The 13,343-nt window shown below is 39.8% G+C and overlaps 4 protein-coding genes across 4 annotated transcripts; 2 read left to right on the top strand and 2 right to left on the bottom strand.

Annotated features, from left to right (window-relative positions):
* Positions 1-44: 44 nt before the first annotated feature.
* On the top strand, positions 45-1,558 carry LOC135802303 (rRNA 2'-O-methyltransferase fibrillarin-like). The gene is made up of 3 exons (XM_065315869.1): positions 45-172; positions 328-665; positions 730-1,558. The coding sequence occupies exons 1-3, from the start codon at positions 160-162 to the stop codon at positions 1,309-1,311; spliced, it is 933 nt and encodes a 310-aa protein (XP_065171941.1). The 5' UTR covers positions 45-159; the 3' UTR covers positions 1,312-1,558.
* LOC135802296 (WD repeat-containing protein 3-like) lies at positions 1,538-5,009 on the bottom strand. Its single transcript, XM_065315858.1, is given in 8 exon segments — positions 1,538-1,761; positions 1,764-1,966; positions 2,169-2,356; positions 2,416-2,655; positions 2,718-3,215; positions 3,326-3,857; positions 3,918-4,474; positions 4,540-5,009. Coding segments are annotated over 8 exon segments (2,781 nt in total). The 5' UTR covers positions 4,921-5,009; the 3' UTR covers positions 1,538-1,579.
* Positions 5,010-5,260: 251 nt separating this feature from the next.
* Positions 5,261-9,623, top strand: LOC135802291 (lysosomal alpha-glucosidase-like). Its single transcript, XM_065315846.1, is given in 12 exon segments — positions 5,261-5,672; positions 6,019-6,205; positions 6,278-6,916; positions 6,970-7,121; positions 7,183-7,357; positions 7,414-7,438; positions 7,441-7,985; positions 8,127-8,446; positions 8,506-8,791; positions 8,853-9,001; positions 9,056-9,411; positions 9,468-9,623. Coding segments are annotated over 11 exon segments (2,949 nt in total). The 5' UTR covers positions 5,261-5,672; positions 6,019-6,040; the 3' UTR covers positions 9,605-9,623.
* A 1,221-nt stretch (positions 9,624-10,844) lies between these two features.
* Positions 10,845-13,260, bottom strand: LOC135802173 (zinc finger protein 501-like). Its single transcript, XM_065315707.1, is given in 3 exon segments — positions 10,845-12,115; positions 12,117-12,738; positions 13,126-13,260. Coding segments are annotated over 2 exon segments (1,344 nt in total). The 5' UTR covers positions 12,549-12,738; positions 13,126-13,260; the 3' UTR covers positions 10,845-11,203.
* Between the last annotated feature and the right edge of the window lie 83 nt (positions 13,261-13,343).

Raw genomic sequence — 13,343 nt, 5'->3', positions numbered from 1 at the left:
CGGGTATGATCGTATTAATCTGCAGTGCTGCCACTCGTTGCAACTGCCATTTTCTTTTTCCTCAGCGTGTTTAACCCTCGTTGCGGACGCACGTGTTGGTCCGCGTTCCTTCGTTGATTTGCAGTTAATTATTGTTAGAATTAAAATTTTTGTGTAAAAATGGGACGACCAGGTGCGTAAACTTCTTTTTCAACGTTAGACATATAAACAATTGCATGTTATTGTTTACTTCATCAATTGTTTACAAATACTACTCTGATCGCATGGATAACCTAAAAAAAAGCAACGTGGTTTACGAACTTTTGTAAAGTTATGTTTTCTTTTCAGGCTTTTCTCCAGGAGGTCGTGGAGGCGGCCGCGGTAGGGGTGGTTTCGGCAGTCGTGGAGGTTTTGGAGGCGGAGGCGGTCGAGGAGGAGACCGTGGTGGCCGCGGTGGATTTGGGGGAGGTCGTGGTCGCGGAGGTGATCGTGGTGGAAGAGGTCGCGGTGGTGGCCGTGGCGGACGTGGAGGCGGTGGTGGCGGCTTCAAGGGAGGCAAAAATGTCGTCATTGAACCCCATCGCCACGAGGGTATTTTCATTGCCAGAGGCAAAGAAGATGCGCTAGTTACTCTAAATTTGGTACCTGGATCTGAAGTTTATGGAGAGAAACGTATTTCTGTTGAGGTAATATAAAAAAAAAAACTAAAGAAATCAACATAAAACTAAAAACAACATTTAAATTTTCTAGGAAGCAGGCAATAAAATCGAATACAGAGTCTGGAATCCCTTCCGTAGTAAACTTGCCGCCGCTGTATTAGGTGGAGTCGACAAGATTCACATGCCGCCTGGCAGCAAAGTCCTGTACCTTGGCGCCGCCTCCGGTACGACAGTTTCACACGTCTCAGATGTTGTCGGCCCCGAGGGTCTGGTTTACGCCGTTGAATTCTCGCATCGATCCGGACGCGACTTGATCAACGTCGCTAAGAAGCGTACAAACATCATCCCCATCATCGAGGACGCGCGTCACCCTCACAAATACCGTATGCTCATCGGTATGGTGGACACAGTCTTCGCCGACGTTGCCCAGCCCGACCAGGCGCGTATCGTCGCACTCAATTCACATTATTTCCTCAAAAACGGCGGCCATTTTGTTATCTCAATCAAAGCCTCATGCATTGATTCCACAGCGACGCCCGAAAGCGTCTTCGCCGCCGAGGTGAAGAAACTGCAAGCAGATAAATTAAAGCCACAGGAGCAGATCACGCTGGAACCTTACGAGAGGGATCACGCGGTGGTTGTCGGTGTATATCGACCACCCCCTAAAGAGTAACACATACGTTGAATTAAAGAGTTAATTCCACTATTAGTTTGTAAGTTAACAATATCGATACATTGCGAAAATGTATCGCAGCACGACGTTAAGAATGTGTATTTTTTATTATTAATGATGAATGATAAATTTATCAAGTTTATAAGAATTGAAATGATGAATTTATCGTGCTGGAAGCGAAATGATAACTTTATCATTGCATATGCAACAAGAAATAAATGACAAATTTATCAATTTTCAAACAAAATTTAATTGGTTATTTTAGTAATCATGAAACCATCATTATTGAACGTTTAGTGCGTTCGCGTTGCTTCCTCTTCTTTTCTCCTCGTTTTCTTTCCAGAGTCGCGTCCCTAAATAGACGCACACCTTCAGCAGCTTCGATTTCCCTCTGGAGGAACTGCATTCCATAATAATTGTAACCGACTGTGTCTTTTAACTCTTCGGTTTTCTGCGCGGCGAGTTTTGAATGTTTGTCAGTGTTGAGAGAAGCGCATGGTTGGCGACGATTGGTGCGTGGTGGATTTTCAATAGAAACATGACAACTCTCAGCACAAGTTCGAGGAAATCTCCACGTAAGATTAATGCTGGCAAGTACTGGATTAATTCGCAGACTGATGTGAAGGGAAGGATAAGCAATGCTTCTTCCATGTCACTGAAATTTAACAATAATAACGATGTGCCCTTTTTTACAAAGATTCTTGGCGAGAATTTTGCAATTAGGTGTTAAAAAGAAGCTTTTATAACCGCATTGATACTAAAATTTCTGTGTCGTAACTTTCTGCGTGAAATTAAATATTGCCTGGTAAAGGTATTGGTTTTCTAAAAAAAAAAAAAAAACTATTTTCTAAACTAACCTTGGTCGTATCCGCTTCAACGTCTCCAAAACAAAATCATCAATGGTCGAAGCACCAAACGCCAACATAATCAAAGGAACAGCCGGTGGAGGAAGAACTTGTGCTGTACCTGCCTGCAAAGCGGCATGTTCATCTAACACTTCCTTGTATTCTTTGGAAACGTCCAAACATTCCAGAATACTTTCAGCCTAACAATAAAATGGGTGAGAAAAAATAGCAAGTTGACAAAATAATAATTTTTGCTTACAGCTTTCTCGCTACCGATTGTTTTCTTTGATGGTAACGTTTTCCCAGGCTGGCCTGCAATAACAGACTGTTCACCTGTTGCTAAACCGTCTTGTGCTTCACGTTCTTCTTCCTCTTCATCTTGCAACACCAGCGGCTGATCTGTTTTTTCATACAAACGCAAAACACGATCTGCGCCACAAGAAACAACAAACTGTCCGTTTGGACTCACTGCCAAGTTCCATGCTTCGCCAACATGGCCCTAATATGTTAAATACACTTAATTAAATTGTAGAATACTATCGAATGTTTTATTTATGTTACCTGTAAAGTGATAACTTTAACGAAATTATCTCCATCCCATTGTTTGACTTTTCCATCTTTACCGCAAGTGAAAAAGTAATGCGTTCGATTAACAAATTGTAAGCCTGTGACGGAGTCGTCATGCGCGAATAAACTTTTATGGCAATCACCAAAGTCCATGCCCCAAATTTTAACATTTCTATCAGCTGAACCGGTGGCAATAAGCGTCGAATCCGACGAAATGTCCATGCACAGCACGGGCAACTTGTGGCCGTATAACGAGAGATAAAATTTGAATGTATCAACAAAGAATATCTTTACTGTGCTGTCGAGTAAAGCCACAGCTATGAATTTCTTATTCGAGGAAAGACGCACACAAAGCACGCTCTCTTCTAATTTCAGCGTTCGGGTATGCACCAAAGATAAAACCTTAGCTTTGGACTCTAACGCTTCATCGGCGACAAGTTCAAACTGCCAGAATTTCACAGTTTTATCTCCTCCGCCCGTTACAACTCCTCTCTGGATAAATAAACAAAAAATAAACGTTACTATAAGAGTAAACTTTTAAATCAAAGCGCCTCCATCACCATTACGGACATTTTGGAACTAATATTAATACTTGAACTTACCAAATCAGGCTGCAAACAAATCGACCATAATTCATTACTATGAGCTGGAATTTCTTCCAGAGTATCCCCAGCTGCAATATCAATGATCAACAATCTACCATCTTTCAGACCAGCAAGGACATGCCGATCTCCGGGCACAAACATTGTGCACAATACATAACCAGACCCAACAGTGCGCAAACTCATCTGCGACGGGCGATTCCACATTTTAATCGACTCAGAACTGCCGCTGACCACGGCCAAGTTATCGCTACTGAAATTAACAGCACGCACTTCGCCATGATGTCCATGCATAGTCACTGAGCGTAAACAGCGTGGTTCAACTTCTTTTCCAGATGTCTGCACACTGTATAACTCGATTGTGTTATTAGCCAATACTACGGTCACGCGCAACTCGCCTCCATTACCAAGCACAGTATGCAGAGACTTTGGTTTTGCGGATAATTTAATTGCAGGAAGACGCCTCACCTCATCACGGAGTGATAACGTTTGCACTTGTTCTTCAGCAGTTTCCATTGCTGCATCTGCATTCCTGTAAACATTTTTTATTTAGAAAACATCACAAGAAATAAAATTTATACCAAAAACTTACTTTTTCCTCTCCTTTTTAAGCCGCTTCTTCAATCGAATCTTCGCATCATCATCAGACAAGAACAGAAACAACTCGATCTGCATATCAGTGCCGTGGCAACCAATAACTTGACCAGTCACATCGGAAAACATAGACATAACACGACCCCTTCCGGATCTCAACAACGAACCAGCTTTGAACGATTGTAAAGCGTACGCGGCACTATCATCGCTCTCTTCAAACGACGCTAATTGTAAACTCTCTGTAATATCGTCAATATCAGCGGCATTCCGGTCATTAAGTTTCCATACTCTTAACTCGGCATCACTAGACGCGCTAATCAGATATCTATCATCTTTCATCAGCGAGATAGACCAAACTTCAGTCCTATGTGCAACCAAAGTTTTGAAACAATGTTGTGTATCCAAGTCCCAAAATTTAATAAATGTGTCTTTTGCAGATGAAATTAAATATGGGTGATTGGTCATAAATTGCACTTGCGTGACGGGTCCTTTGTGTCCGTTTAACCGACAAATGCCTGTTTCGGAAACCGTGTCCCATACAATGATATCAGTATCCTACAAAAACATTAAAATCAAAGTATTGAAAATTTAAACTTTAGTAACTTTTTAAAAATGATTACCTTTGATCCTGTAGCTAATTTATGTCCAAAACTATCATAACTCATACATGTAATCTCAGACCTGTGTCCAGAAAAGATGGTAACCACCTCAGCTGTCTTCAAATCAAATATTTGTACATTGCCATCACTGTAACCACCAGCAATATTTCTTTTGCTTGGACTGGCAGCGATGTAGGTAACGGGTGCTTTTTCACCCGATAAAACTTGTGCTTTCTCGCCGAGACGCAAATCCCAAACAACGATGTGCTCGCATGCGCCGGCGGCGACAAATCGGCCTTCTTGTCCTTCCAAAGCAACAAAGCATAAATTGCAATTCGGACTAGCGATTATGTTGAAATTGCCAGCGGGCACGTACCGAAGATATTGCTTTGTTAAACCCATTTCTGCGCGTTTCGTTAATTATTTATAACTATCATTTGTTTATTGTTATAGTTAAACACAAATTTGAGAGCATGTACAACCACACCACGTAAAAAGAAAGTACATAACCTGCGCGTCGTGTTATTGTAACCTTAGGCAACCACATGTACACTTGTACTAATACGCATTTATGCATTTTTTAAATACCTAAAATTGTTACAAACAACCAAATATAAATAAATAATACAACAGGAACGAATTAATTACATTGCATAGAGACGTAAAGTCTTATTAAATCGTTGTATGTGGTGTAAAACTACTTATATTCATAAATTTTGGTAAAAGAAAAATATATTGATGAAAGCCGGCTGTAATAAAATTATTAATAATTGATAGAATTCGAGGAAAATTCAATGATGAGTCCTGGGGCTGCAGGTATTGCGCATGCCCTTGCCCGCGCAGTGTCCTTTTGTCCCTTTGTGACCTTTGCACTGCACGAAGGACGATTCAAGCCGAGTCCACGAATCAAATTCGTATCAAGTGGGACAAAGTGCCGTGCGTTGTTCCGGCTCGACCCGCCGCATCCACCGAAATTAGGTTACCGAGGGCCCAAGTGCACAGGCAAAAGGGTCGGGGGAGGATGAACAGCTGTCCCTCGTCTACCCTACACAGGTTACGCAGCTAGCGCAACGAGCTTAACGGCCAATCACGGCATTCGAGCCCGTTTAACGGTTTTGACGTTATCTCGCACCATTTCCACCGTGAACACAGCAGTAATACATATTTGTTTACAAACTGAAATAGTTGATAAATAGATACACGGTGAATCATTCATGTTAACACGGCGTTGGGACATTGTAAATGATTGTGTGATGGTAGTGTGAACTGAAACCCAATAACTCGTGACTAAACCATTGATTGTCAATTGTTTTTCTGCAATGCTTGAATGCAATGCTGATAAAACCTATCTGAGGATGTAAATAATCTCGTTTCATGTGAGTGTTGGATGATATAAAGTTAGTGTTGATTGTTGTACTATTCGCAACGCTTGGACTTTAATGTTTCATAATTTATAAACATTAAATTGATGTGTGGATGATATTGTTATTGTGATTTTAGTTGTTGATGCACACTTACAACAATGACACGGCTACGTGAATTGGTGTTGGCCTACCGAACGCGACGTTCAAAGCGTTTACCTCAGCTGGATACAGTCTCATTTGATTCATTTTATAATGAGGGACCCACTGACCAATTTCCTATCACCAAAGAATCATCATTGAATGATCTCTCACCAAGTCATTCTGTAAGTTAACTATTTTCACAATTTATTGGGTAATTATTAACTAATTGTTAATATAATATTAAATATTTGTAGCCTGCTAGAGAATACGTGAAATTCTCGGCACAAAACTACAAAGCGCCGGCAAGCTGCACCCGTCCAAGCCTAGCCACAATCCTTTTGGGAATCGTCCTTGTGGCTGTCTTTGTCATCCTGCCGGCACTCTATTTGATTCACTGCTTCGGCCTCATCCGCAGTGATTATGACAACCGTATCCCGCACATCTTTGCCATCAAAGAAACTTACCACTATGCGCCCGGCGAGAAAGTCCACGAAGCTCTCGACGTCTACAGCAATGGCAAAACACGCGTTGTCGTTAAAGAATTACCGCTGCCGCCCAAACCCGACTATGCGCATTGTCCGCTTGACGATGCGAATAAATTCGACTGTTTTCCCGAAGGCGATGTTACGAAGGAGAAGTGTGAAGCGCGTGGATGTTGCTGGGTGCCACGCAACTCCAAGAAGCGCAATAAAAAGTTCAATACATTAAACATCAATACGCCGTACTGTTTCTTTCCGGATAATTATCGCACGTATAGTTTTGTTAATGTAACACTCACCGACTTCGGATTGGTTACGTTCATGAAGCGGGATTATCGCAGTGCATATCCGGATGATGTGGAAGTGATAAAGATGATTGTTAAGTATGAGACTGAGGATAGATTACACTTTAAGGTAAGTGAAACAATTCAACTGAAATGTTGAATTATAAAATTGTATTGTTTTAGATTGTTGATCCGTCTACAACTCGTTTCGAGCCACCATATCCCGATGTGCCGGTGGTCGATGGAGCTCCGTCGAACTTATCCTACGCGTTCGCCATTTCCAATTCGACTTTTGGCGGATTTCAAGTTATTCGAAAATCGGATAACACTGTAATGTAAGTTGTTCAATTGAAAAACTTGAATCGAAAACTTATTTTCTTCTTTTTTGACTTTCAGATTTGATACTATGAACATGCAAACATTGATCTACGCGGATCAACTTATCCAGTTTACTACGAAACTTTCTTCTGATAAAATATTCGGACTGGGCGAGCATCGATCGCCTTTTTTGCTCTCGACACACTGGACGAAATTTACATTGTGGAATCACGATAATATACCACTAGAAGATGTAAGTCTCTTAAAAAATATAAAAACTTATGTTTTATACTTTTTTCTTCTTTTTAGGCGAATTTATATGGTTCACATCCATTTTCCTGAACATAGAACCATCCGGCTGTTCTCATGGTGTCTTTTTGCTCAATAGTAACGCGATGGATGTAATTATCCAACCGACGCCTGCCGTTACCTATCGTACCATCGGTGGTATCTTAGATTTTTACATATTCCTCGGTCCGACACCCGCGAATGTCGTCCAGCAATACACTGAAATAATCGGCAAACCATTCATGCCTCCCTACTGGGGTCTTGGTTTCCATTTGTGTCGATTCGGCTACAAAACTCTCAATGACACAAAAGAAATACTCCAGAAGAATCTAGACGCTGGTATTCCAATAGACACACAGTGGAATGATTTGGACTACATGGCGAATCACAATGACTTTACCTATGATAAGAAAGCATATGCGGGATTGCCTGCGTTCGTAAAAGAATTACACTCGAAAGGAATGCATTACATTCCATTAGTGGATGCTGGAATATCCGCTAGAGAGAAATCCGGTACTTATCCACCGTATGACAAAGGATTTGACATGAAAATTTTCGTTACGAATTCATCGGGACTCCCAATGGTCGGCAAGGTAATTATTTGATCATAATTCTCAAAATTCCTAAAAAATAATTGTGAATCATTTTGTGCTTTTCCCTTGGATCTTAAATAAGCAAAAGGTTTGATATGAAAACCTTTAAATTAGTAGATTTTAATTTAAAATTCAATTTAGGTATGGAATTTGGGTACGACAGTATGGCCAGACTTCACGAATCCGTCCACGGTTGATTATTGGACATCTATGTTGGAAGACATGCATAAATCCTTCGAATTTGATGGTATCTGGTTGGATATGAATGAACCTAGTAATTTCATCGACGGTCAATACGGGGATTGTCCTCCATCTAGTTTGGAAACCCCGCCGTATCTTCCCGGAGTTAATGGTGGCAAATTAAACTATCATACCTTGTGCATGACAGCGAATCATTCTGTAGGATTGCATTATAATGTACATCAATTGTACGGGTTGACTGAGTCGATGGTAACCAACTTGTAAGTCGTAACTTTAATTTCGGTTTATGAAAAATGTATCAATTTGATAATATTTGTAGTGCTTTGGCTACGATTCGTGCTAAACGACCGTTTATAATTTCACGTTCGTCTTTCCCTGGTTTGGGTAAATACGCTGGACATTGGAGCGGAGATGTTGTCTCCGAATGGAAAGATATGAAGTTTTCAGTGCCACAATTACTCAGCTATAGTTTATTCGGTGTGCCAATGATGGGTGCTGATATTTGTGGTTTTAACGGCAATACAACTGAGGCTTTGTGCAATAGATGGTCACAGCTTGGCGCGTTTTATCCTTTTTCACGAAATCATAATACTGATGATGGAATTGTAAGTGCAAATCAACAATTTTATTCAATTTTATGATTTCTGTTGTCTCATTTTGCTTCAGCCACAAGATCCAGTTTCTCTTGGACCTGACGTAACCGCATCCGCAAAGAAAGCCCTGACTACTCGTTATTCTCTGCTGCCATATTTGTACACCCTCTTCTGGGCTGCGCATGTCAACGGTGACACCGTAGCACGTCCATTATTCTTCGAGTAAATATTTTATACACGCTAACAGACAATTTAATGATTTAAAACAATTTTTAGATATATTGGCGATACTAAAACATACGCCATTGACGACCAATTCCTTTGGGGTGCAGGATTAATGATCGTCCCAGTCTTATACGAAAACCGCATGTGGGTAAACCCGTATTTACCACGCGGTTACTGGTACGATTACTACTCACATCAAAGAATTGAATCAAACGGAACGCGATTCAATATTTCTGCTCCCCTGGATACCATCCCGTTGATTATTCGTGGTGGTTACATCCTGCCACAACAGGAACCATTGCAGACTACAACGCGTGCGCGTCAAACCAAATTAAAGTTGCTGGTTGCGCCTGATGATAGCATGAATGCAATGGGCAAGTTGTATTGGGATGACGGAGATTCACTAAGTAAGTTTTCATTGTTTACATTAAAAAAACATTCTAATAAATATTTAAATATTTAGATACTGTCGAAGAGCGTCGTTATGTTTTAATCAATTTCAATATGGCGAACAACACGTTAACTACAGCAATTGAACATTGGGGCGATAACAGCGTTACAAATTTGGACCGTGTAACCATCATGGATTGGAACGCGTAACAAACGTTACTATCAACAATGCTAGCTTATGCTTTCCAATATAATGATGAGTTTAAAGTATGTTCAATAATTTGTTGTTTGTTTTGTACTTGAAATCATAATTATTGTGTTTTTATGCTCTTTGCTTCAGTATTTACGCATCACAGATCTAAATATAAACTTGATGAATCCGCTGCGAATTGATTACTAACAAAGTAAGTTAGTTGTGATAAGTCATGATAGTCATATGGTACTTAAATAGACTTAAAATATATTTCCAACTGAGCTAAATGTCACCAAGAAGAAGGTTGCTCTTGCAAAATTTGTTAAATCGTAGCCCGAATTTAGCAAACTTTACCACGTTTATCACACACATACCAAATGCTTAGAGAATAAGTTCAATGTCCAAAACATAAATCGCGTAAAATGTGTATGTGCCAAATGGACTCCTCGAAACTATAACATAATAACATAAACTAAACTTAGCGTATTTACAAAAAATCTAAAATTTATTATACATGTTTCGATGCTGTCACAAGCCCGTGAATGTTTTCGGTAAAGATGTAAAGCAAAAGTTACAAGTTGTTGATACTTTTATCTGAACAATTGCTAGGTAATCGTCCGTGCGTTTCTTGTTATGTTATTACACACATTTCATGTAACATGAATCACCAAATATTATACATTCGCTATAATAGGGCAAATTTAAATTAGACTAGATAACAATACGGTTAATTTGATATAATAGATAAGGTATTAAAAATGTTACAAACGCTACGTGCATGCGATGCGCGAATGTGCAAAAACATTGTAATTAATAATAACAACAAAAGTGTCAACAGTCTCCAAATGATTGGCAAAGATTTTTCCTTCAAGCAACTCCTCCAACTTAATATATCTTCCACATTACATCACAATACATACATCTTGGATTATTTTATAAGAAAAAATATTCAATACTTATGGCAGTACAGCTCCATTCGAAAATATCGGAGTATAATATAATTATTTAAATAGAAGAAAGCCTCGATCCCGTCTTTAAATTAGACTTCATAGCAAAATAAAGAAAATCTTCGGTAATTTTTGGGTTTATAAGCAATCAAAACGTTGTAAATGTTATAATATTAGAAACATTGCATTAATTAGGTTGATTTCATGCTTTCAGTTCATTATTTTATACATGAAACAAGTAAAATATGATTTAATTTCCAGGAAATGAGTAACTGATAATTTTAAAAGATTTAAAGCTAAAAATCCTGAAGTATAGCACCATATTGCACTTTTAAAGATTCAAACAATTAAATACTTATAAACCCATTATTATAGAAACTAAATTGCACTAATATTCATTTTTTGGTAACAAATTCTTTGTTTTTGTTGACTTGTGATTCTCAACAAAGTTTTAATTAATCTAGGAACACTTTATAGTTATCAAGTCAATTCAAATAAAAAAGAAATTGATATGGCAAGTTCAAATTTCCTAAAATTCAACGTAAAATGTTTTAGAAACAAAATTTCCAGTTAAATCTAATCATAGCCATTCTTTGGTATTCTTTTGGTTTGGTTCCTGTAAGAAGAAAATGGCATGCACCTCCACCAATCAATGATGATTTCCGTAACTTACGAAGTCAACTCTTCCAGAAGTTCCTCCGTAGACCTATGCTGTTGCTGGAACTTTTCCATGATATCATTAGGCACTGTCCATTCCAACAGCGACCGAATGTTTCTCTTCAGCCTCTCCGCATCGGAGATATCCTCTTCGTTGCAAACAACTTTATTCGCATTCTTCAGTGATTCAATGAGCACCTCATCAATCAACTTCTTATTGAATCCAAGTTCTTCTAACTTTTCAGGCGTGGATATTCTCTGCAGAAGAATGGCAAGTAACAGGCGCATTTTTTCAACAGTCATTGGTGGTTGGACCACTTCCTCCGGTTTCACTTGATTGGCAACCGCCTTTTTTGTCTTTCTGCAAGACTTTGCATGATTTTCTAAATCGCTTTTAGTCTTGTGAAAAGTCTTACAATGCACGCACAGATAGGGTTTGTCTGTTTTGTGAATACAACGCATGTGTTTCTTAAGATGTGGCAGCTGCGTAAAGAAAACATTCTTACACAAGAGACACTCAAATGGTTTTTCACCAGTGTGCTGTCGAATGTGAAGTTTCAACGCGGTGGAATGCGCGAATGCTTTCCAGCATACTTTACACCGGTAAGGTTTCTCACCGCTGTGAATTCGCTGATGAACAGTGAGTTGTGACCGCTGCGCGAATCGCGCTTGGCAAATGGCGCATCCATGCGGTTTATCATTCTGATGTGTGCGCATATGTTGCGGTAAATGTCCCTTGAAATCTTTTTTGCAAATCTCACATCGAAAAGCTTTGATATTATTATGGAAACAATTCAAATGCTTCCGCAGCGCATCACGTCTAATAAAACTCTTTCCGCAGATGTCACAGACGAAATTTCGCACATCTTGGTGTTTATATTGATGCAATTTAAGATTCGCCGGGCATGTAAAGTCCGCCGAACAAATATTTGCATTTGTAAGGACGTTCGCCGGTGTGCGTGCGCTCGTGTTGCACCAGTTGACCGCCACGTGCGAACGTTTTATCGCAGTGCTTGCACTGATATGGTTTTACGCCCGTGTGCGTCCTCAGGTGCAATCTCAACCGCTCCTTAATAGGGAATGCTTTATGACAATAATTGCATATGAACACCGGCGGACTTTCCAAGTCCTCGTTGTGTTTGGAGGCCATGTGATTTTTCAACGAGCCGCATTGCCTGAAACCCATGTTACACTTCTCGCACACGTAAGGACGTTCGTCCGTGTGGATGCGCTCGTGCTTGCGTAGGTCGTTGCGCGATAAGAAGCGCTTCTGGCATGTGGCGCATTGGAATCTACGCGAGCGTGACGTGTTGTTCGTCGCCGCGGCGATCTTCTTCGACTGGCGTGTGATTTTCATGACTAGATTCGAGGGTTGAAGAAAGATTCCCCGACTCCCCAACCACCAAGACCGACATTTCACCGTGTGAAATGCAGTGACATGCAATTATTCGTGTGCGGGTCCATTGATTAAGTGTTCTATGTTTTGATTTTAAGTTTGAGGAGGATGAAGAGTTATGAAAGTTACCAACGAACCAACACCCAGTTACCTGCAAGAAGGGAGCCAAAATTTGTGCCACAACCCAATGACCTTCTAGAACTAGTGTAATTTTTGTGGAATTCATGCAAAAATGTGTGGAATTTGTCATGCGCCTCATGTTTACTTGGTTAATAATAACTCTACGCTATGTTTTATTAAAAAATAAATAAGTAAATTCAACAATTTACGCTGTAATCTACTAGAAATAAAAATGTTTACATAAAACAAAAGGTAATCTATCAATGGTGATATCAACATTCATACAATCCAATTGGTAATTCGTGTGTGTCGTATGTATAATTACGGTGTATAAAGAGTGTGTACGCACGAAAGATAATAATTTGTGATTCTAAGGGTGATTTAAATAAATTGAGATAGCAACGAGCATTGAACTTACCAAGTCGAGCGTTGGAAATTGCAACAGAACGATAGGAGACCAACCTTCTCGCCTCGAAACTTCACTTGACTACACTGACAGTGCCGATGTACGGAGCTGCGCATGCGCTTTCTCAATCACAGTGCCACCAACTAGGAACACAATAAATCCCTGCTACTCGCGCATGTTTAGTGCGCAACACAAGTAAAACAAATGGAATTCTAATTAACAAGGACAAC

Source organism: Atheta coriaria, unplaced genomic scaffold (assembly GCF_025399875.1).
Source record: "Atheta coriaria isolate IRGN ID8LTWV9N9 unplaced genomic scaffold, Caltech_Dcor_3.1 hic_scaffold_16_pilon, whole genome shotgun sequence".
Taxonomy (NCBI): domain Eukaryota; kingdom Metazoa; phylum Arthropoda; class Insecta; order Coleoptera; family Staphylinidae; genus Dalotia; species Dalotia coriaria.
Note: the sequence above shows the minus strand (reverse complement) of the source record. Positions and strands in the feature narration are given on the sequence as shown.